Source organism: Anas acuta, chromosome 5 (assembly GCF_963932015.1).
Source record: "Anas acuta chromosome 5, bAnaAcu1.1, whole genome shotgun sequence".
NCBI lineage: Eukaryota > Metazoa > Chordata > Aves > Anseriformes > Anatidae > Anas > Anas acuta.
In genome coordinates, this window is record NC_088983.1 from 24,298,213 (window position 1) to 24,322,259 (window position 24,047).

General features: G+C 54.4%; 1 protein-coding gene across 1 annotated transcript in view; it reads left to right on the plus strand.

Moving 5' to 3' along the window:
- The window catches only part of LTBP2 (latent transforming growth factor beta binding protein 2), a 56,263-nt gene that overhangs the window by 5,959 nt on the left and 26,257 nt on the right, over positions 1-24,047 (plus strand). Inside the window, exons 3-7 of the mRNA XM_068683224.1 lie at positions 4,015-4,252; positions 18,702-18,883; positions 20,041-20,211; positions 21,634-21,834; positions 22,297-22,562. Coding sequence (XP_068539325.1) covers positions 4,015-4,252; positions 18,702-18,883; positions 20,041-20,211; positions 21,634-21,834; positions 22,297-22,562 — 1,058 coding nt within the window. The remainder of the gene's footprint in view (positions 1-4,014; positions 4,253-18,701; positions 18,884-20,040; positions 20,212-21,633; positions 21,835-22,296; positions 22,563-24,047) is intronic.

Here is a 24,047-nt window from a genome sequence, read left to right on the forward strand (position 1 = left end):
CCAGGGCATCCCCCGAGCATCTGGCTTCTCTCGAGTGGCAGCAGCTGCCCAGATGTTTGGCTGGAAGGAGCTCGGCGTTGTTTGCCGCGGGGTCTCGCAGCGCTTGGGCTGCGCCGGGATAATTGCATTAGCAATCGCCGTTCGGGAGCGAGGGGCCAAGGGCTGACTCACCTCCTTTCTCGCTTTCTTCCCCCCTCTCGTCCACAGAAGCCAAACGGTAGAGAGCGTGCTGTGCTGCCAGACAGTGTCTGTAAACAGAGCGGGAGGCCAGCAATGGCAGCATCTTTCTCTCATTAGGGGTTTTTGTAGGAGCCGTGGATCTGGGCTCGCAGCCACGCAGGCTGTTGAGCGCCTGCTCAGGTGCCGCTGTTCCCGAGGATTAATTAAAAGGACACCATCAACACGATCAGGCCTGACAGTGTCACCCCAACAGGGGATGGGAAATCTCAGGCAGGACTTGGATGGAGAGCGGTGGTGTGTAAACATCGCTGAGTTCCCAGCTACCTCCCCCTGTGGGCTTTTCTGCTGGAGCTCAAGCTGCCGGGGACACTTGGCTCTGTTTAAAGCTGCCAGCACAAGCTGGACAGCCCATTCGGGTTAATTTCTGTGCTGCGATGTTGTTTAATTTTTGATCCCATGCTCTTTGCTATGGGGCATACCAGGGCAGTTAGCAGGGTGGAAGCGCAGCCGGGGGAACCTCTCAGTGTGGTGAAGCAGGGAAGAAGCTGGCAGTCGGGTCATGGGCAGGGCCTGGGTTTTGGTCCATCCAAGCCAGGGTACAGGAGGAGAGTGGGCCAAACGCTTGCTTTAATCTAATCACCATTGCCTACCACGCACAGTGACATCTTCCTTCTCCGGGGACACTTTTTTCCAGGGACTTTCCTCTTGCAAAACCTCCACACATGGCTGAACTCAAGCCTTGGGCAGATTTCTCCAGCCTTTTTTTTTTTTTTCCTTAAGCTTCTAGGGCTGAAGGGCAGTGAGGACTTGGTTTGTTTTCAGAGAGTCAATGACTGGGAAGATAAAAAAAAGAACTGTCTCACTTGGGGACACTGGTGGGGTGAAAGCAAGCTAACGGAGTTAAGGACAATCTCATAGATAATGTAGCTGTTCCCTATCACCTCATCATTCCCTGCTCAGACAGACTCCTTGCTCTCTGCTGAAGAGCAGGGGAATCCTCCTGCTCAGCCTCCCAATATTAGCCTGCCCATCTCCACCCTCATCAGCAGTATGTGTCGTGGTTCTCTGCTGCTTCCCAGGATGGCAGCCTGGTGATGCAGGATGAGTTTTTCTCTGCCATGGGTATTTTAAAGTTTAAAGGAAACATTTTTAAATTAGCATGTTGGGAAGGACTAAACAAATCCATGCACTTTCTAATCTCGTACAGATGGGCTTGTGGTTAAGATGCTCGATGAAGGCGCAGGGATCCCAGGGTCTGTCGCTGGCTCTGCCTTGGTCTCACAGTGTGTCTTCAGACAGCTGTATTAGCACCTGGGGCTTCTCTGCATCTGCAAAGCAGAGATGATATTCACATGCCCTCTCCTTCTGTCTGTTCTCTGTGCAGTGACTGTAGGGTTTTTTTAGCACAGGCTGTTTTTCATTGAAGTTATGTTTTCAATCTCTTATTCATACATTGCCATTGATCTACCTGCCTGTCAGCATGCACAAATCTCTCACTTAAGTTGTCCTTCCCTTCTGGGTTTGCTGACACAATCAGAGCTTTAGGTTAGAACTGCGGTTACATATTCTGTTGCATCAATAAGCAAACTTTTCCATGAAAAAGTGGACTAAACCACCCCAGTGGTACACGTCCTTCAGCACCTTCCCAGATTTCCTGTGGCTGATGGACAGCTTCTCCCACAGTTAAATGGGACTGAGCAGGAGAGCAGCTCAGAGAGCCTACGGTGAAGATCTGCACCACTGCCCTAGACCTCAAGCAACATCATTGCTCAGTCCTGGGCCAGGCGTGTGTGCAAGGCAATGAGAGGTTGGACTCCGTGTACTGTCCTGCTGCCTTGCCTAGCTGGGTGGCTAGAGCCGCACCACACTTATCTCTGCAGTGTCCTCCCAATCTTATCCTTTTATAAAGAGTTTTGAGATACCTGTTTTTGCTTTCCTTAAAGCCCCAGCTTCAGGAGCAGGTGCTTACAATGAGAAGAAAGGAGGGGTTTTCATCTCACCAGAAAGTGTTCATAACCCTGCGGCTGGGGAGGGACATCTCTGAGCAACCCCTAGGCTCAGAAGCCAGAAAGCGAAGAGAAAGACTCCAAATATATATACACATATATATTCAACTGTTTTGTTTCTTCTGACAATTTTATGGTTTTGGGGGTCTGACTCATGATTTTCACATTTGGAATTGGAAGGGCTCTGACCTTCCTGCCTTGCACATCTAGACTGAGTGAAAACCAGCGACCTTTGAAAGCTCTTTCAAGTAATTTCTGAGTCTCCAAAAGAAACAGGGAAGTGGATTAATCCTAGAGCTGGAGTATTTCAGCTAGGGCCGCTCCCCACCCATCCTGCATGAAGGCTGATCCCATTCCATTCTTTCTCTTTTTTATATTGGCTGCCTCAGGGGCTTCCAGAGTGCCTGGTGGCTTGTTGCTGCCAAGGGGCAGAGCCTACATCCCATGCCACCACTAGAGCTGTACGTGGGAGACATTGTGAGGGCTGCTGTGGCTTGGGTCTGGAGCTGCTGCTCTGGTGGGTCCCTGCTCTGCAGGATTTCAGCTCTCCAAGCAGCTGTTTGGCACGGCAGGCTTCCTGGGGTGGTGCAGCTTGCTGGGAGATAATGGTATGGACTGGCAGCCCATTTAAATCACAGCTGAGCTGTTATAAATGACCTCAAATTTTGGACTGCCAGGCTTCCCCGAGACGGCTCATTCCTGCTTGACTAGGGCTCTGTCCGTGTTCCAGAGTCTGCAGCAGAGGCTGATTTATTTTACTGAGGGATTTCATCGAAAGCTCTGGCTTTAGCCTATACAGCGCTTCATGGCTTGGGTTCTCCCTTTTCCCTTGATCTGTCTCTCTTCCTGAGCCTTAACACGGTAAAATAAAGGTCAAATGAAGGGTTCCAGCCAATGTATCGCTGATGCAGTTAGGAAAAGCTGATGGCAGACCAGTTTTGGGGTCAGGGAACGGTCCATGCTGTAGTGAAAGGACCTTGGAGTTTGCACGGGGACTTCCCTTGCTTGGTGCCAGTGGGGTGATGTGGGCATGGCACACAGGGCTAGAGCTCTGTGTGTCTGTTGTCCAGAAAAGCAGCATGTCTCACAGACCTGCTTGGATCCCCCAGCGATGGATGCAGTGTGAGAACATAACCAGGAAGGGAGAGAGGTGCTCGTGGAGCCTCGGCAGCTGGGTGTGGAGGTGCTGGGACATCAAACTGGCTCCTGCAGCCACCCAGGACACTCCTGGGGAATGGGCCTGGAGCAGAAGTGGTAGCTGCACACTGCAGCTCATCCACAGGCTTTCCACGTTTGCCTTGCATTGTCGGGTGAGGTTTCATGGCCTCCTGCCAGGCAGCCCTTACCTTCCTCTCTTCTTTGAAGGAAGACATCGGTTTTCGGTGTGTCCTCAATTATGCTTGCTCAGAACATCTAGCCTGGTCCTACCCGAGTGAGCTGTGCTTCCCTGGCTCTCACTGACTGGGTTATAAACCCAATTTGGCATCTGTTAACTTGGGAAGTGTCAGGGTCCAGCATATAATTAACAGCACTTTCCTCCCGGGGCGCAAACTGAAGCTGATGTGCTGTAATTAGGAACACACGCGGGCTTGGAGAGTGGTTTGGGCATGAAGCTAATGAACTGGAAGTCCCTGTAGCTGCAGAGGAATTTGGGCATGGTGACTCCAAAATCGGCTGTGGGGGGGAGAGCTGGCAAGGGGGAGAGGCAGGAGGACCGTGCAAGTCAGACCCCAGAACAGAATAAAGCAGAAAGGTAGCACACAAATTGCTGTACCCTTTGCTGCTGGGAGCCCCGTGTCCTGCTAACCACCTCCCTGTGTCCCCCCAGCTGTCTGTGACCCACCGTGCCAGAACAAGGGCTCCTGCAGCCGGCCTCAGGTCTGTACGTGCCGCTCGGGCTTCCAGGGCTCCAGATGTGAAGAAGTTGTCCCCGAGCAGGAGTACCACCCGCCTGGCATCGCCCTCCAGCCCCCCGCCAGCTCCCTGCGGAGGAGGACCGGCACGGCCGAGAGGGACGCGTCCCCGCGAGGGGCTCAGGCGCCCGTCCCGCGGCACGCACCCACCGGGTAAGTCTGCTCCAGGGGACCCAGTTTGTCCCCAGCGCACTGTCAGGGTCCCCGGGCACACGCAGGAATGGGACATGGTCCCACAGGGGAGGAGCTGTTTGTCCCTGTCCTTCGAGCAGCCTTGGGGGCAGCAGGGTGGGCCGAGGAGTGGGGTGAAAACTCTTTCTGAAGAGGATGTGTCCAGGGCACCATGTGCAGGTGGCACGTGGGGGAAGGCACACAGATCTGAGGTGTGCTGTTAAATGTGGGTTTGAGCCAAATGATGGTATGTGCAGTGCGTCTGAGGTGTCTTCTCTCAGACTCCAGCCGCTACTGAGCTGGGTGTTCCCTGCTTTTGTGCCATCCTGTGGGTCACCCCGCAGGCTGGTATGGAAGCAAAGGTGCAGCTGTTGGTGTTCAGAGGGGTTTGTTCAAGAGAGGCCCTGCAAGGAGCTTGTTGAGCTCAGGATGATAGCAGTGGCACTGTCTGTTTTTTCGTGTGAAGAAAAGCTTAGGGCTTCAGCCTGGCTGCTGTGAGTCGGTTCTGAGGTGCTCTCATTCTCTTCCACATTTTGTGTTTTGTGAAGTCCCTCTGGAGATGAGGGTTCGTTGTTTATAGAAAAAGACATGAAAGGCAGAATCAGTTACAGAACCTGTGGGTGGTTGAGGCTGCAGGGACCTCTGGAGGACACCTGGTCCAAACCCCTGCTCCAGCAGGGCCACCCTGAGCAGGGTGCCCAGGACCACATCCAGGTGGCTTTTAAAGATCTCCAAGGAGGGAGACTCCACAGCCTCTGGGAAAGGCACTAAGAGGCAGTAAAGGCATGAAAGGTGCCTTTCCCTGACAAGTGCCTTTCCCTCTACTATTCAGGCCGCTTGGTGGGGATGGAGAGGTGGTAATGGTACCTGCTGGTATAGAAGAACCCACATATTTTTTCAAAAGAAATCATCTTGGCTTCTTTGTAAGAGTCCATGGATTATTAAGCCCACTCCTAGAGGCCCGTGTCTTTCTTGCTGCTGCTTATCCAGTTGCTGGGCCCGAAAGACTCGTTGCTGGTAGCCACCACGGCTGAGAATTTGCACATGGCTTCCAGCAGAAGTCTCTCAGTAACAGTGAAGAAGCCATTGCAGCAAATGATGTGCCCTGGAGGTGCCAGACCAGGAGGTAGCTTCAGTTTCTCCTTTTCCTCTGTGAGCTGTTTTGACTTTCTCTATCAGCACTACTTGGAGCTGCCTGGGGAATGGGCAATTCGGGCTTTGGTTTTCTGCATTTTTGCTGTTGATTTTAAAGTGCTTGTTGCATTCAATAGCTGTTGTGGTTTTGTCTCTTCTGAAGCAGAGGCAATGTATGGGCTGGAGACATTTCTGGACACGCACTCTTTGATATCTACAATTTTGGAGGGGCTCAAATGGCTGAAAAGGGATGACTAACACGAGGCAGTTCACTGAAGCCAGCATATCTTGGTGCCGCAATGAAAGGCTATCTAATGAGAGCCAGATGCAGCAAGGCCGAGGTGATACTCGTGGGGAGAGGTGACCAAGGCCATGTTGTTGCTGCTGGGGAGAGGCTGGGTGCACAAGTGAGCAGGCAGCCTTAGCACATGCCCACGATCCCACTGGCTCCTGATGAGCTTCCCCACGGCAGTGACCTCCTCCCACCCCTCTGTGTGCAGGGAGGGGAGGGAGAGCGGTGCCCCTGCAGATACGCCACCTGTTTGAGGCTTTCCCAGTTAGGAACATGACCTCAGGCTCCGTGCAGAGGACACGGGACTGTGCAGGCACCGACAGAGCGGTGCTGTCCAGACAGAGACAGCGCCTAGCGAGTGCTGGGCAGGGAGTGCTGAATGCCCAGCTGCCTGCTCTACCTTAAATCCCTTGGCACAGTCCCAAGGAAATAGGATGCCGTTAAGGACCGTGCCATGCCTTTCCTCCTTCGTTCCCCACAGGACATCACCCCATCCCTCACTTCAGCGAGAGCGTTGGATGTTCGTCCTTGGCCGTGCTGTGCGGGCTGGTGTGGGGCTGCCTGCACCCTGGCACTGGTCCCCGTCTGTGCTCCTCCCTTCAGCCCCTGGGCTTTTTCTCATACAATCCAGTCGCTTAGGTTTTGTCCATGGACAATGTAGCATATGGCGTACAACGGGCATGGCTGAAAAGTCTCGCAGCTATTTGATGGGTTCTTTCCCAGCTATTTTCGAGTGTCCCCTTCGGCCAGCCAGCCATGGAGCACTGTAAGAGGGAGTTCCCCCTGCAGGCTGTGCTGCCCCAAAGCCCACAGCCAAAGGTGCACTTCTGCTGGCATTGCACCCAGCTGTGCCCTCCCACTGCTTCCTCTGCACTGCCACTGCTGTCATCTGGCCCCTGGGTGAGCTGGCTCTGCTCTATAAGCCAGCAAACAGCAAATTTAAGGATAATTTTCTGCCCCTGCAGTGGGGTAATTCAAAGCACAAAGACCAGAAGAATTGCAAAGCCAGCGATGAGGGGAAGGAACAGGGTGGGCTTCCCTTTGGGGGCAAACCACTTACTAGAATGGACATTTGTCTCATGAAACTGTGCTCTCAGACCAATCTGAACTTGGAGCTTTGTTCTTGCAGTTGCAACTTCATCCGTCTTTGTGCTGCCACCAAAGTGCTTTCTGTGCTTCTCCATCAGGCTTTCTGCATACAAGTGGCCTGTAGCAACAAAGGCAAGAGGCATATTGGCCTTCCCACAACTGGGTAGGTCTTGCTCAGAATTACAAATACAAGGATTGCTTCTTAGGTGCTGGCAACAAAGGCTCATCTTCACTGGGGTTCAATTCACTTTGAGAGGAGCAGCTTACGTAGATTTTCCAGTCCTCGGTCTCCTGAGTAAGGAAGAGTCATGCTGGTGGCACAATGACCTCTTGCAGTGAGCCCACCGTGGTCCCACAGCACCTGCCTTGTTGTCTGATTTGCTGATAAGTGTAGAAGAAGCTGTAGGGTGGCTCAGGGGGTGAGGACACTGGTCACAGTTGTTGTGAGGTGGCTTTGAGATCCAGGACAAAAAATCAGTCCCCAGTCTCCCTGCACATTCTCATTGCTAACAAGGAGGAATTGCGCAAGGGTAGGAGCTTGTAGACCTCCGAGCCCCATCGTGCTGTGCCAAGACAGGAAATCAATCCTCACGTGAGTGAATTTGCTGTCTGTTTTTGTTTGTTTGTGTATACGTTGGCTCTATATGTGTTTGTTTGTACTGAGGTGGTAATCAGAAGCTGTGAAGTCATGTACTGGAACAATGCTGTAGTAGATGCTGCACAAACATGCAGCAAAAAACACGAATCCTCCCCAGAGACCTGCTCTCTGAGCAGAGATGGGGCTGATTCTGCTTCCAATGTATTCTGAAGGGAGCCTGCAGACAGAGATAGAAGAGCAACATCAGGGGTTATTCAGAAAATTTCTGGGCCAAAATATTCCCCACTTCCCTGAGAGGTGGGGCCGGCTTAAAATGGTTTCTTAACCTCAGCGGGTCAGACTTGCCAGCGATTTAAATTTAAAATCGCTACTGAGATGCTGAGGAAAAATGATGAAATCTGTCTGCCTGGCGGAGTCCGTGGGATTCGGTGTGGTGCCTTGTCCTCCTGTCTCGTACTGGCCACACGAGCTGGGAGTGCCCTGTTCCTGTGCTGTATCGCAGGATATCCCACCTTTGGCACTGGGCAGCTTGTCCCGGAGTGCAGGAAACCAGCAGCACGTGCGAGGTGCTGCAGTGAGACACAGCCTGTGCCAGAGCTGCCTGCTGTGCCCTGGCCTCAGGCAGCACTGCTGAGAAGGCACGGCTCGGAGATGGGCGGCTCTGGGATCACTTTGGTAGCTCTGGAGCTGGTGATGCTCAAGCTTTTGGTCCTTACAGCGCAGGCTGGGCGATGAGTGTGACTCCCCAGCTCCCTTGATGGCGAGGAGGAGGTTTGGAGCCGGGTGGCTGAGGGAGCGCGGGGACCTGCCACAAGCCAGGAGGCCCCGGCCCGAGCTGTTTGGAGCAGGGAGTGCTCCAGAGAGCAAAATCCTGGGGGCGTTAGAGGCCCTCCCAGCACGGGCTAGCAGCAAATCCTCCCTCGTCTTGATCTCAGCCTGAATCTCTGCCCAGGGAAGCAAAGCCCCGCCGGATGATTGCGCGGGTGGAGCTGCACCTCAGCCCAGAAGCCGAGCTAAATGGAAACAGCTTTGTTTTCCTAAGGCTGGAGTATCGGAAGAATTCCTGTTTGTTTAGCAGGGGGTGGAGAGGGCTCGTGCCCCCGTCCCTCCGGCTGGACGCCTGCCTGCTCTGTGGCCACCTGTCCCTGTGGCCAGCAGCCCGTGGGGAGGGACCTGCCGCTGCCACCCAAAGGTCCCTCCTGGGGGAGCAGAGTGCTGGGTGCCTGGGTGCTGGTCCCGTACCCACCTCTGCCCCCGAGACCGTGCTGCCCAGGCAGGATGCGTGCACTGGGGTAGGGAAGCAAGGCCTTCCTCCTCCCAAAAAAAAAAAAAAAAAGATGTGACCGGGACCTGCAAAGCATTTTCGCAGCAAGCCGGGCAAGGGAAAAGGAAATAGCTGTGGTACAAGGTGCTGAGACACGGCGCAGACCGCTCAGTACAGCTAAGCCCTGGAGAGCAGGGAGCTTCCTCCGGGAGGGCTCTGTTTGGGCAGGGCAGTTGCTAGGAGGTGCCGGCTGGTTTTGGGGTGGAAAAGGAAGAAGGCTGAGTCGGGACATGCCCTCCCCGAGTCCTGGTCTCCGAGCCTGCTCTCCAGCACCCAGGAGGAGACATCTCCTCCCTTCCTGATGCGAGGAAGGGCTGCTTGCAGGCCCGGAGGAGCTGTGGCAAGCGCTCCTGGCCTGGCGAGGCTGCGGGAGCCTCGTGCCAGCAGCGAGGCCCTGCCAAAGTCTCGCTCCTCTCTCCGGGAAGCTAATGATGAGAACAGCAGGGAGCAGGCAGGAGGCAGGCTCTTGGGTGTGCAGCAGAGGTTACTGGATGGAAAAAGTATATTTCCCCCCTTTTGAAAACCAGCTGAAGTAACTCGTCACGGTTAGAGAGTAGCTCCTGGTCTGGTGGCAAATGCCTCGCGTGCTCATTTCTGAGGAGAGTGGCATCCGTGGCATACCACGGATGGATGTAAAGCCCTGGGATGGCTGCTTGAAACATGACATTGAGAGCTGTGGCTTGGCAAAACCAGCTGGATTAGCTTGTTGTCATTGAGGGCTAGCAGATAAAATGAAACATCAGTGCAGTATCATCTGGTTTTTGAGGATGCTGCTCCAAACAGAGCAGTCTTCATTGTTAAGGCAGTATCTGCAGCCTCCTGTCTTGCCAGCTTTGAACTTCCCATGGTTATGAGGAAACTGGAGCTTCCTTTCTGCCTTACCTGTGCTGCTGCGGAGTGTCCAGGACAATTTGTCTCCTGCAGTGACACAAAGAGTGCTAGGAGGAGGCCGGTACCAGCCACCCACCTACTGAACATGCTTCTGCTCTTCTGCTCGCTTATGACTATCATTCAATTTATACTTACGAGGGTTACAACTTATTAATACCCAATTAGCTACAGGAAATAAAAGCCATCCCGGTGGAGAAGTCCCTGTGTGCAAGCGCACTCCCTTTGTGGGGGCTGTTTCCTCCTTTGCTTGGGATGAGAGCAGCTCAGGAGATGACTTTGAATTCCTGGGGTAAAATGCTGGTGCCAACCTTGCCTTCCCCTCTGCGACGTGTTTATGCTTGTTACTTGAATGGCATATTTCCCTAAAGCAGATAAGCTCTAATTGCAGCCTTCTGAGGTGCTTCCCTATGGCAGTATAGTTTTCACAAGGTGGCCAAGCACTTATGTTCCTTGATCCGGAGCCGACTTTGAGTAGATATCTGAGACTTTATTAAAAAATTGAAACTGAAAAGTCGGTGCCAGTCCGTGTGAGAATATGCAAAAATGAGATTCCACTCGGGGCAATGAGAGCTCCATAAGTTCCAGGTCTCAGCCCCTCTCCTGTTTTGACACAGTTGAAAGCCCTTGGCAGGCTGTCTGGGAAGCCTAAAGGAAAAAGTCAAGCTACCCAAGAGGAGTGTAAATGTAATTTTTCTTATATAAAAATACTTCTATTTTTAAATTGCAAGATACACCTTCTCGAGCCTGGCACCAGATACACTTGCTCGACTTTCTGGTGCTTTAAAGCTGTCAGCACCATTCTGGTTTATGTGTTTTATGTATTTACTTTCTAGGGGGTTGCATACACTTCAGAGCAGCGGGAGGATAGCGAGCTTTTCGGGCTCCTTTTAAGCTCCAAATATGGTCTTTATATTAGGCCTGGTTCTTCTGTACCTCCTTGGGAGCCATTCCTATAACTTAATTCGGCCTCTAGGCTTTGGGAGAAAATGTTCAAATGCACTTTTCCTTCTACCTGAAAGAAAAATGCTGCTGCTGTCAGCTTTGTCTGAGACTACACGCTAGACAGCAGCCTGCACGGCAAATGCGATGTGCATATGATGGGTGAAGTAGTACAGAAAATCCAGTTTATAGCCAATTTTATATACTACACATCTATCACTTGGGACATTTATGACAATACAATTTATATAGCAGTTGTGTGAAAAAGAAAGATGTTAAAAAAGCACCGAGGCCACACGATCAAACACGGGAGAATTTTTCCCTGATGCCTGCATTGGTTTGTTGTCCAGCTTTCTTTCAGCTTCCTTGTGCGTACAGATTATGCTGCAGTTTCTCATACCTGGTCGTATGCTGCCTTTTTTGGTTTAAGCTGGTACTTAAGCAAAATCAAAGGGGTTCTCTTTGGTTCTGAGTGTTTTCATAAATCACCGGGTGCTGGCAGGACTCGAGGGATGGATTGAAGCTGATTTGGTACAAGGAGGGGTTGAAATGGAGATGTAGAAGTCCCCAGGAACTAAGCGTTTGCAGGAACTATGAACAGATTCAGAGTGGAAAAATATTATCTGTTACAGCCGAAGGAAAAAATCCTCCATGGGAGGAAGAAATCCAGAAGAAGGAGAGGCTGAGGTTTTGCAGAGTGGGAGCGAACAGCAAGCAGAGAGCAATGCAGTGTGGCTGCACGTGAGGGACCAGGCGTGCTTGGGACGTTGGAGGCAGAAGACCCGATCGCATGGGCTTTTTTCCTGCGCTCCCCGGGGTCCTGCACTGAGCCAAGGTGATTTTCATTGCCAGAAAAGATCCTGGCAAATTGGAAGGGTGGGAGCTGAGGGGAACAGTTAACAGACCCACGTCTGAGCCAAAAACTGGCCTGGGAGCATGGGGAGCACGCTCAGAGCCTGAGGCTATGTGGATGGGGCAGGCAGCACATATTAGATTGCCTGTGCCTCGGCAGGGTGGCCACCCTGATTTCTCAGTGACGAGGCTTGCCACAGCACCAGAGTGCCAAACTCTTGCAGGGGCGTTAGGACAGGCTGATAACAACCCTGGAGCTCTGCCTTCCCTGTCCCTGTCCCTGCTGAGGGCTGGTGCCCAGGCAATGCCTGCTCCTGGTCCCTTCCCACTGCTCACAAAGCCTGCTCCTCCCTGCTGGTCCCCGGTGTGGGAACCACCACAGTAGGATAGGATAATTCAGTTGGAAGGGACCTACAAAGGACATCAGGTCCAGCTGCCTGACCACTTCAGGGCTAGCCAAATATTGAAGCAAGTTATTAAGGGCGTTCTCTAAATGCCTCTTGAACACTGGCTTTGAGAGTGGGCAGCAAAGTGTGATGTGTGTGATGTCCCAACGAGGCTCAGTGCTGCAGGTGAGGGAATCCTGTGTGTGGCAGGGGATGGAGACATGGAAACCTAACTGAAAGGAGTTAATAGACCCAAAGGCCAGGGTGTCCAACCTGCATACAAGCCACTATTTAAATCGAAACATGTCTTAGAGTGTTCCCAGGGTGAGTGGGTGTCTCCCACGGCTGTAGATGAAAAGCCTCTTTACCAGCCGAGAGGATTAAACACGTCTCCTCTCCACCCTGTGCCCTCTGGGCATGCTTTTCCCCCTGCTGGCTGTGGGAGAGGCTTTGCCTGCCCTCTCTATGCCCATGTAAAACGGGGGGAGGCTGCTGGCTGCCCCCGCTCGCCAGTGCACGGGCACGTGTGGGTGTGGGGCTGAATAGGGCGATGTGTTTCCAAAGGGCTTTGAAGCGGGCAGCTCGCTGCAGGGGGCTGGAGTTGCTCACCAGCAGGATGAATGCGAGCTCGATGCTTGTTTTCTGCCCACCGTAGAGGGGGACAGGTCACCCCACCTTCAGACTGCCCAACGCCTCTGCTGGGAGTTTCATCGGATGGGTTTGGGGTCCTGGCATTTTGCAGGACCAAAGGGGTCGGCACCAAAATCTGACCGAGCCAGGCAGGGTCCCCTGTTGCCGTGCCAGCCCCGTGCCGTGCCCTGCTGCCTGTCTGCAGCCTCCTCAGGCCGGGCAGGTGCTGTTCCCATGCCTGGAGAGCTGGCCTGCTTCCAGGGAGGCAGTTGCTTGCTCGCTAAAGCGAGAGCACAAAGACGAGCAGTGACGGCGTGGCAGGTGGCACGTGTGGCGTGTGGGGCAAGGTTTCGTGTCAGCAGGGAGCTGAGCGGAGACGTGTGAGCAGCCGCTCTGGCCAGGCTCCTCCATCCAAGTGGGACAGAGGCTGGAAGGAGGAATGGGGTGGCCACTCACAGTGATAAGCCAGGGCTGGGCAGGTTTCAGAGCTTCCTCTGCTGCTCGTGGGGATGATAAACGGAGCCGAGATTTATGGACACCGTGTGGGTGGGCTTGAAGTCAGGTGCCTTGTGTGGTGTGGTTTCCCCCCTCCTCCCTGCGTCCTAACAGAGCTGTCTTCCTTGTCAGCATGTTTGCGAGCTAATTGATAATAGACTTCAGTGCTCTCGAAGCTGTGCCCCCCCTGTGCTCCGGGGCCTGGAGCCCGAGCCATGAATCCCGTCTGCCTGCTGAGGAACCTGCTCCGAGTCCAAGAAAGGGGAAGTTTCTGGTCTGCGGTCAATTTGCTGCTTTCCAAGGCTGGCTGCTTTCCTCTCCCCCTGTAGACACAGACACTGGTGTGGAGGCTGCCCATTCTTCTGTGATGCTTTAGTGGAAAATCGGCAACCGCAGAGCATTACAAAGGGGGAAGTGAATCACTGCCTTTGGTCCCTGTGGCCTCAAGCGGCAAGGGCGCCTGGCCAAGGGGACAGGCGAATGGACAAGACAGATACCGAGCATGTTGTTTGGTGTTTCAAGAGCAGGGGAGAGCCCTCCTGTTGTCCTGGCAGGTTATCAGGGGCTGAGCGTGACTCAGCCCCCGTCCTGGCTGCGAGCTCTCCTCTTGGAGCAGCCGGTGCAGGCTAAGGCTGGAGGAGCTGGGGGGGTTCCCCGCTGCGAGGAGCCTCGCTCCGCAGCCCCGGGACCTCGCTGCGGGGTGTCCCAAAGCCAGTGGTCCCCCGCTGTGTGGGGTCCAGCCAGGAAGGCCCCCTGCCCACCCCTGCTCCTTAGGCAAGAAGCAGCAGCCGCTTGGGAAGGGTTGGCCAGCAGGAAGCAGGTGGCAGCAGCCACTTCCCAGGGCAGCAGGTTGGTGATGGACAGATGGAGCTGCTTGGACTCAGGTCTGGAGATGGGGCTTCCTGGCTCCTGGGAGGTGGATCCTTCTCTGAGGGCCTCGTGTCTTCACTTCTGTTTTGGCCAGCCCTGCTCCGCTCCCTGCTGCTATCCTGCTGGGAAGCACCCATTGCTCCGCAGCAAAAAGCGGGCCCTGCATGAGCTCACTGATGCTCGTCGGGTGCAGATCTGTTCCCAGCTCCAGGAGTGATTTTCCAGCCCTGGTCCACGTCTGAGGCAAGCACCCCCTGCCCACACCCTCCAGGATTCACTCGCAGTGCCTCGGGCTGCCCACCCGGCTGTGGTCAGCCAGGCTTTGGGTGGGGAGAGGGCAAGGCAGCCCGGATGAAACAAGAGCAATACTCCCGTGGCACTTGGCTCTGCGTTTCCTTTACGCAAGATGCGAAGTGCACCACTTCCAAGCTCGCTAGCGATCTGGCCAAAACCAACAGCTGAACAAAGAGCAGCCGAGAGAAGCGAAATCCAGGAAAGACTGAGGTGTTGCTGGTAGGGAGAGGGAAGTGCTTTGAAGAATTCGCCACCTTTGCCTCCAGCCCCAACGAGGATAGCTGCCCGTGGGTCACGGAGAGGAGCCGCAGCTGTACGTCCACCTGGATTCCTCATGGCTTTTGTTTACCCACACCAAGCGCGATCATCAACAGTGACCGGAGCGTTTGTCAAAATACTTTCTATATGCAGTGGGTTAGGAAAACAGTTTTGCTTTTTGGACCCCGAGGTTATGGTGATTTCGACTTGGTTATTGTGATCCTGTGTGCCTGGTCTTGAAATGACAGGCTCGTAAAGGAAAATGTGGTTGGTTCAGAAAACAGCACTCATCACACTCATCAGTGTGGCTACCAGGAGCCTGCCTGCTCAGCCTTCTGCTCTCCGTCCTCTGTGGGGTGAGAGGTACCAGGTGAGACCAGCAGGACAGGCATCCCTGCTCCTTAGGGGCAGTACTGCTCCCTCTGCCTTCCCTTCTGGACCCGTGCTTCCCCCCGGGCACTGCTGCTGTTACTGGGACACAGCGGGGTGGGTGTCCCGGGGCAGCACAGGAGAGGTGTCCCAGGAGCCTGCAGGCTGTCCCTGCCCCACAGGCTGTGCCTGACACGGAGAGAGCTGTCAGCAGCTCTGACGGATGAAGAGCAGGGAAACCAGCTGCTTGGCAGGCAGTTGCCTATAAAGGAAGAGACCACTGCCTCTCTGCAGAGGCTCCGTGCGGCAGAGATCTGTGCTGGCCTCGTGCCTGGCTGGAAGCGTGGAAGTGAGTAATGCCGCGCTGGGGGAGGCTGTGAGACTGAATGAATGTGAAGCCTCGGGACTTTCAGTGCCCCAGAGCGCAGCTCTCGAGGTCTCAACCTCCTCTTCCTCTTCAGTGCCTCTTCCTGGAGCAGGTGCATGGTGAGAGGTAGCACGAATCCTCCCTCAGTGGGAAGCCCTGTGGTGATCTGGAGCCGCCCCGTCTGTTCTCTGTCCTCTCTGTTCCCCCAAGGACAAACTCAGGGGAGAGATCTTGTGGCACTGAAGATCTCTGGGAACTGAACTGGAACTGAAGTCTCTGGAACAGGGACTTCAAGCTCTGGACATATATTAGGATCCACCAAATGGTTGGGGGTTGCTAGCGCCTTCTTGCCAGGTCTGTGCCAACATGGGGAGCTCAGGGCCCATTCCCTGAAACCCTCCAAGCGAACCAGTCCCCAGCGTGGACTGACTTTGACAATTTGGAGGGGAAAATCTCCGTTTTATATTCCCGGACCTTGAGCCAGCCGCTTGGCGTGACTTAGGGATGGATTGGATCTGACAAACCGGGATGGAAAGACGCCCTTTGCCATTGATTTCTGTGGCCTGGGGTAGGAGGGTGTTACCCAACCCAGTGTACAAATCCCAGAGCTCATCTGCCTAGAATAGGACCAAATAAACAAATTAATTCAAAGCAAATCTGCCTCTCCCCACTGCAACACACACTGGAATGCTTTGCCAGCAGGATCCCAGTAGGATGGCTTTTCCTCTGGTATGGTGAGGCTTGGGGTAACGTTCCTCCTCCATTTTTCCTTGATGAGGCTGGCACTGCCTGCCCGCAGTGAGCCCATAGAATCCGCTTTTCTTCGTAAACGAGACACTAATGAGTACTTTCTGGAAAGCTCTTCATATGTTTGCCTTTTTTCCCCTACAAAATCTGATGATCCTGGGAATCATCGGAGTTGTCCCCAGAGCTGAGGGACGGAATTCCTTTATGCAGCCCATGGGCTGTGCCCAGCCAAGCCCTTCTGCTTGCACATGGCACGCTCCCTTCCTCAAGGATAACCACGGTGTGAGTATTTTCAAGCACCAGAGCTGATATCTCTTTGCCTCGTGCCACTGGCCACCCTTACCCAGCGACTCATCAAAACTCAGGGTTCAGGTTGCCCTAGGATGATCAGCACCAGGACAGTAAGCATTGCAGGGCTGGGGAACTCTTACCTTTTCCCTTTTGGGTGCTTCTACCTATACAAAGCCAAGTCCCGGAGCCCCCATGTTCACCTATATTACTACGCTTGGGATTTCTCACCAGAAATCAGAGAACGAGTGTTCCTCAGCTCCCAGAGCTTGTTAGGGCTCCTTTAGCCTCCCTAGAGCTCTGTATGGCTTTTCCTTCTTTCCTAATCAAGGAAGTGGTAGCACACCAGGTAGCAAAGGAGAAGGCAACAGGAACCAGAAGTTTCCTTGTTGGCAGCAGGGCTGGATAGTAGCTTAGAAATGTAAATTTCGTGATTTTAACAACAAAAAATGTTTTTATCAGTAGGTAACCCCCTGCTGAATTTTGTTATCCATCCCTGCTCATTGACCAATGCTTTTTGCTTTGCCTTCATCCCTGCATGACCTTTAGCAAGACTCCTCTCTGAACAGCGTGTAAACCTTCGGTCTGCAATGCTTCCATGCAGGAAGCATGCCACGCAGGAACCTGTGCTGCTCCTTTCTCAGGACTCCTGTGCCTGCCTCCTTACAGCAGCTCAGCCGTGTCACCTTCCAGGCTTTCCTGCATTAGAGACAAATAGGCTGCAGCTATCCAGTCCGGGGACTTCAATCAAGGCCAGACACCACCAATAGATCAATAAATAAACTGAAAGAGCCTCTGTGACAGCACAGATTACAAATCTTCATTCATTTATATCTGCAGCGTTCCACTGATACGTCCCAGAAGTACTCTTCCCTCTCCTGAAGCCATGCTATCAGGAGCCCACTGCTTTGGTGGTTTTTGGCAGAAGGAGGGCAGCGAGACTGATGCACGTGGGTGTGGGCGTGATTTCCAGCAGGGAATAATTTGGCTTTGGTTTGCAGATGTCGTTTCATGCTTTGCCTTTTTATGCTGTTTGTTAGATTACAAGGCTCTTTACACCTGGCAGTTTGTTCCTGTGGAGAAGCCCGTGCCCTGTAATCAGAGCACCTCTTCATCTTCTTTTTGATAAATTGAAGAGATTGACAACTCCAGGTTTCTTAAAGAATGGCATTTTCTCCAGCCCTCAAATTATTTTTGTCATGTTTTTTCCTGTTCCCTCCCTGGTTTTTCAACATCCTTCAGAACGTGTGACATATTTCACGTCAGAACTAGATGTGATATTTTAGCATATACGCTCCCTGCTGTGATGAGGATGTGCAGAGAGGTAAAACACCTCCCTGTTCCTGCAGTGTTTCGCTACCCCGATGTCAGGGTATCGAGCTGACAGCTCATATTTAATTGCTTGTCATTACCCCTGAAATCTTTTCAGAATTGCTGGTTTCCAGGGTAGTCTCCTATCTGCAGCTGCTGCCTGCATTCCTTCTTTCTAGAAGTGTAATTCTGCATTTGGCTGTATTAAAATCCCATATTGCTTGGATGGATTTGCCCTCCAAAGTGATCCAAACCGCTCTGTATGATTGCTCTGTTCTCATCACGATACACCACATTGCAAATTTGTGTGTCAGCAGCACACATTATCAATGTCGATCGCATGTTTATTTCGAAATAAAAATATTTATTTCCAGATGAAGCTGCAGAGCCGTGCCAGACCTCGTACTGATCACTCTGGAACCCATCTAATTCGCTCCCCAGTGACAATTGCTTCTTGCGTCCTGTCACACCGCCAGTTTGTTATTCATTTCACATGTGCTTGATTGACACTCTACTGCTGTGTTTATTTTTTTATCGGAGTAGCAAGGCCTCCAAGCCTGTCGTGTGTGTGTTTGTAATTCTATCAAATGATGAAAATGGACTCGTTTGAGAAGAACAGCTCTCCATAGACCTTGTTGTCTCGACCTCATTTATGTATTCCTTTCCTTTAGTTCCTAATTAATCGACCTGTGCGTCATCTTTTCCATTATGTTGCTCGGCGTTGATTTCTGGCTCCCTGGCCAGCAGTTACCTTGTGTATCACGCCTGACCTGCTCAAATACCAGTGCACTGTTCGCTGCCTTTCCATCTCCCCAAATCCTACCATTATGCCAAGACAGCCAAGCCAGGAATATCAGTGAGCCAGAGCTGCGGTCAGCCAGCTCTCCTTGGATTATCTGCTCCTATTGATTTTAGAAATCCGTGCTCCCAGGCGACACTGTAACACCTCCCCTGTGCTGACTGTGACAGGGAAAATGGCAAAAACCCTACAATGTGATGGACGTCTTCGTGCACTTCAGTGGGAAAGGGTGAACCTCTTTGCCCCAGCCATTCAGTCAGAGGGGGAGGTGTTGGGGCGGACAGGGTAAGACAAAAACCTGTTGATGATTATGTTTGATTTTGGTGGAATCTGAGGCTGGGATGTTGAAAGGAACTTGGGGCACTTACAGGAATCGGTTCTTGGTCATTTTCTTGTGTTTGTGACTCTCGTGGGCCAAGCTTTGTTTATTCGGCTCAGCGTGGCACCGGGCATGTCCCCGGGTGTGAGGAATATCCATTCCTTTTTCCTCTCCCGCAGGACCCAGAGCAGAATCGGCTCTCCTGTCCCCCCACAGCACACGGGGCCCTCACGGACTGTCCGGCGGTACCCAGCCAGCCACGGCCAGCTCACGTCTAACGCGCTCCCCAACGGGCACGGGCACGAGCAGAGCAGCTCTGGGCCCCACGCGGCTTCCCAGGAGCACACATTGGCTGCAAGGGGTAAGGCCTGTAGGGGTGTCACTCTCTCAGGGCTTCTTCTTGTGCCCGGGGGTGTCACAGGAGGTCCCAGACATCCCTGTAGCACCTTGGAGGTGGGGAGAGGAGGAGAACTCAGCTCCGAGGGGGAGAAGGGAGCAGAATGGAGAAAAACGGAGGACTGAGGAGAGAGGGGTGAGCATGGTGATGCTGCTGAGCGTGGTGAAGAAGGAGACCCCGCTGAAGGGGAGGAAAATGCTGGCAGCTGGGGAGATGTGACAGATGCCTCCCGGGGCTGTTGAACATCACCCCAGCGTGCTGCCCTGAAGCAGGGATTGCCTCAGCCTGCAGGAATGGTGCCTCCCAGCTTCTCTCTCTGTTAGAGCAGCCCCGGAGGTCAGATTGTGTAACCAGCACCTAGTTCTTCCCTTTGGCTGCCCCCTTTGTGCCTTCTGACACGAGCAGGGATCAGGCCAGGCTGCCTGCGGTTCCAAGGCAGAGCCTCAGCAGCTCCCCAGCTAGGACAGATGCAAGTTGTCTTCTGCAGCTTGGCTGCCCCTGAAGCCATGGCTCCCCAAGGAAGCTCCAAGGCACCATGGAGCATCTCAGCCCTTATAAGTAGGGCTGCGAGCCCGACTGAAGTTGCAATCCGAAATTAGGGGTTGAAACGGGAAGAGTGGGGGGTGAGAACAGCAAGGGGGGACCCACAAAACTGCTGTCTTGCTGGGCAGGGATGGAGGGCTCTGGTGTCAAGCCAGCTAGTTCGTGGTTGCACAACAGCTCTGCCTGTTGTTCATTTTCCACAAGCCTCCAAGAGCTGTCAGTGCGAGTCTCCCCTGTACCTAATGTGATGATGGCAAGGGACCAGGGGAGGAGTGCAGGTAACCGCAGGAGGTCAGCAGACACTCGCAGGGAGACATGGATATACTTCAAAACCTCACGCTGTCCTTGACGGACACCGCTGGGGTTATTTGTGTGGGAGGCTTGTCAGTGGCTTAAGGGCAGCCAGGCTGCATGCTACTGAAATGGTCTGAGAAGGACTGGTGCTTAAAACAGGGAAAAAAAATAATACTGGAGTTCAAGTCCTTGCTCTGGGAATGCACTGGAGCTCGAGATGCAGATTAAGCGCCCCCTGGTCTGAAGATGCTTCTTCCACTTAGCACTGTCCTTCTCCTCCATAGGGGCCAACCTGACAGAGAAGATCAGGAAGATAAAAATCGTCTTCACGCCCACCATCTGCAAGCAGACGTGCCGGAGCGGGCGCTGCTACAACAGCTGCGAGAAGGGAGACACCACCACTCTGTACAGCCAAGGGGGGCACGACCACGATCCCAAGTCTGGCTTCCGCATCTGTGAGCACCCCAAGGCCCCCAGCCCACCTTTGTGCCTCTCCCCCTCTCTCCTCCTTCTGCCGTCCCTGCCTCTACAGACAGAGGGCTTGGGCTGGTTGGGGACGGGAGGAGATGGTCTCTCCCAGCGCTAGAAAGATGTCTCCTGGAGTCCTTGGGGCTTCCTCCATCTCTGTCTCTGGGGGAAGAAGACAGACCTTGCCTCATTGCTCTCTTTCCTGGGCAAGCAAATTCTGTTTCCATCCCGCCCCAGGTAGGGGGGACGCATGCACTCGAGTCAGGCCTGCAGCCAAACCCCGCCGCCCCCTCCTTCTCCGAGCCAGCTCACTGCTTTCATTGGCATCCAGTCCTGGGGCTGACTTTCATCACCTAATTTCCTCCTGTTCTCTCCTTTCACTCACGTGGCAGCCAGGAGAGCTGGCTGCAGGTTGCAAGCTGCTCCTATAGACAGGGCTGCAGAAAGCTCTGCTTGCCTTTGAAAGCTGCTGGGACTGCTCGGCAGGTCACTGGGATACCCAGCTGTGGGGTGGGCATGTTGACCTCCGGCCAGCTATGGGAGCAGCCAACGGGACCTGGTGGGACTGCTCCTGAAAGCCTCTGTGACTCTCAGGTTCCTCCTACACCGAGAGAGTACAAAGTCTGGCAGTTGTGGACAACGAGTGTTATGGGGTTTGTGGTAATTTATGCCTGGATCCCAGTCCAAAGCGTGTCTGTTCCCCCCAGAACTGTCTGCTGGGCTCGAGCACATGGGCTCCCAGCAGGGTGGGAGCCCGTCCCCTGGGGTGAACATCACAAGCCGTGCTGGGATGTGCAATAGCAGTGTCTCATCTCACGCTGAAATGAGTCAGGATGATCCGCCGGGAAATCCCATGCCTTGCCCAAGTGCTGCTCACACGGAGAGGGTTGCTCCAGCCATCTGATGAGGCCAGAAAGACGTGACTTCAGTTTCATCAGCGGAGGCTTTTTTCCGAGCAGACGAATTGCTCCCAGTCCTGTCCCACTCCACGCTTCCCCCACCCCAGCTGCTGGCAGGGCCAGGGCTGGCCGGGAGAGAGGCCCTGCACGTGGCTCCCTGCCTGTTCTCTCCTCTGCCTCTCCCGTCCCTGCTCAGCTCCCTCCCGGGCCGGGAGGCAAAGCCCTGCCAAGTGGGGAGGGGGCTCGCGATCCCCCGATGCAGAAGAGCAGGAATTGTGCTGACTTGGCTGCCTGCGGACACCCCACGCTGGCCGTGGCCCCAAGCGAGGGCTCTTCACCGAGTTATGGCCCTGGCTCTTTGAGGGGCTCAGGGAGGACCCCAGATTCCCCACGTGCTGGGTAGTGGGGTGCAGGGGGGGCAGGGTAGGCCCCTGGGGCACCACAGGGCTCGTGCCAGCTAGAGGCAGTGTCTCGGTGTCCCCACTGAGCTGGTGTCCCTTTGCCTTGCAGACTTCTGCCAGATCCCCTGCCTGAACGGAGGCCGCTGCGTGGGCCGGGACGAGTGCTGGTGCCCCTCCAACTCCACGGGGAAGTTTTGCCACCTGCCGGCCCCCTCTCTGGAAAAGAAGCAAGGAGGGAGAGCGCCCAACACGCCGCCCGGCGGCTCCATGAAGCACTCCACCTACACCCTGCCCTTGTCCAACCAGCTGGGTGAGCGCGGCCGTGTTGAGTCAGATTTCCTGAATTTTGTAGGAGAATTAGATTTGAAAACCCATCCTCACCACCATTTCCCATGCTCGTGGCTGCCTTATGATGCCAGTTTCCCCTGCCAGAAGCCCAGGTCTCCCTGATATCTCTGCATCTTGCTCCACGGCTGCTCCTCAGACCGTCAGGGCAGCCATTTGCAGCCCCATGGAAGCCACTGTCTCCTTATGCTTGCATTTTGGGGCTAGGTTATTAGAAAAGTGGTTCTCCTAGCTTCTGAAGGGCCCAGGTCGCTGGAGAACACTTTTGGGAGCTTTGTACTGTTTTGGGGACAAAGCACAGAAGCAGAGAACCCTGGTGGGGCCAGCAGACATCTCCTCTCTTATAACTTTGGTGGTGGACAAGACGCTCTTCAGGTGCCCGACGGCTGCCAAATTGTCACGACTGTGCCCTAAACTTGCCTTCCAGCTTCCCTGAACCCTTCCCTGGTGAACGTCCACATCAACCACCCTCCGGAGGCCACCGTGCAGATCCACCAGGTGGCCAGGGTGCGGGGCGACTCGGAGGTGTCGGAGGAGAACAGCGTGGAGGCCGTGCTGGTGCCTCAGCCGCCCGCCGGGCCCTGGCACACCTACACCAACGCCAACGGCAACAGCATCGCCACCGAGGGCGGCCGGCAGCAGAGACCCCCGGGGCTGCTGGGGAGGTGCTTTCGGGAGGCTCTCCACGGGCAGGTAAAGGCTCACCCACCGGGTTTTGGGGAATGCGTGGGGATATTGCTTGTTCTGTGGGTGGTGTGTTTGCCTTTGGGGCAGGAATGGTAGCTTCCATCATGTGAATCTGTTCGGTGTGGACAGCACCCAAGTCTTACGGGCACGGGCAGCGATGTGTTACGTGGGAAGAATGTATTGTGTGTGTTACTTGGGAAGAAAATCCCTTGTTTTGGCCCATGCTGTTTTGCCCCGAGCAGGCTGTGCCCCGGGGCAGCGTAGCCCAGACTTGATAGCTTTCACACACAGTCTCGTTTAAAAAAGGGTGCCCTATTTATAGCAACATTTACAGGCACGCTCTGTGATTATTGTAGGAAACGTATAAAACATAGGAAAATTCCTTTCCCTCTCAGACGATAAATGAAAGTCTGATTTCCATGGAACGTCGCCTTCCTGGGCAGCTCGGTCAGGGCTTGGGAAGCAAACGCACGTGAGGGGCTTTCTCACCCCCGTCCCGCAGTCATCATAATTTCTTATTTTGTCTCTCCCCATATGTTTCTCTTGCGTCACTGGAAAAGTATTGGAGGTTTTTGGCACCCACAGGAACACCTGTGAGTTCCCTGGAGCTGCTCGCTCTCAGCGAGACCCCAGCGGGGCAGCTTGGGACTCTGCCTCCTCTCTCTGCTCAGCCCTTTCCCAGGGCTGCTGCTGGTTCCTGTCCCATCCTTTAGTTGTTCCCATCCAGGACACCCCTAACTGGATTCCCCAGATAAATAAATAATGAGATTGGACCCCAGGCATCTCAGACGGGGGCTGGAGAAGCCCTGTTCCTCTGCGGGCAGACAATGGCACTCTGACCCCTGGAGCAGGCCAGCTCAGGGATGCTCTTGGGATCACTGCAGCTTCCTCCAGCAGCTCCAGAGCAGGAGAAGGTCTCAGAAGAGGTGAGGGGGAGGCAGAGGTGCCCCAGCCACGCTCACACCTTGCTTGGCTGCAGTGGGGCCGGTCTGTGGAGCCCGGCGGGGTGCGCTCGCCTCTCCCGGCTCAGCCTGCAGCCCAGCTGATGGGAATGCAAGCGCCGGGCACGCCGCCATCCGCACGTGGACAGGGGCCAGACCTGGCCTGTGGGCTGCGGCGGCTCGGCTCTGATGGGGAAGCCTGTAATCCAGAGGGCCTTGCCGGGGGGTTAAAGAAGGGGGGGAGAGACTCATTAAGCAAAGGAAAGCGCCTGCCCGCCAGCTCCCTGCAGGGCTGGAGTGGTGCACCCATTTTGCTGGCTAATCGGCCAGGCGCGGGGCTGAGCTGAGGGCTTTGCCGGGTGATATCATCTCTGGTGCGTGTTCTGCTCCACTGGATGTCCCCTTCCTCTCCGAGGGGTGCAGGAGGGGGAGCCGTGTGTTTTTCTGTCTGCAGAACTGTTTACTGTCTTAAACTGCATCCCCGGCCCTGCGGGGAGCTGTGCTGCGAGCACGGTGCCGGCGGCTGACCCCGAGCCTTGTCCCTGCTTGC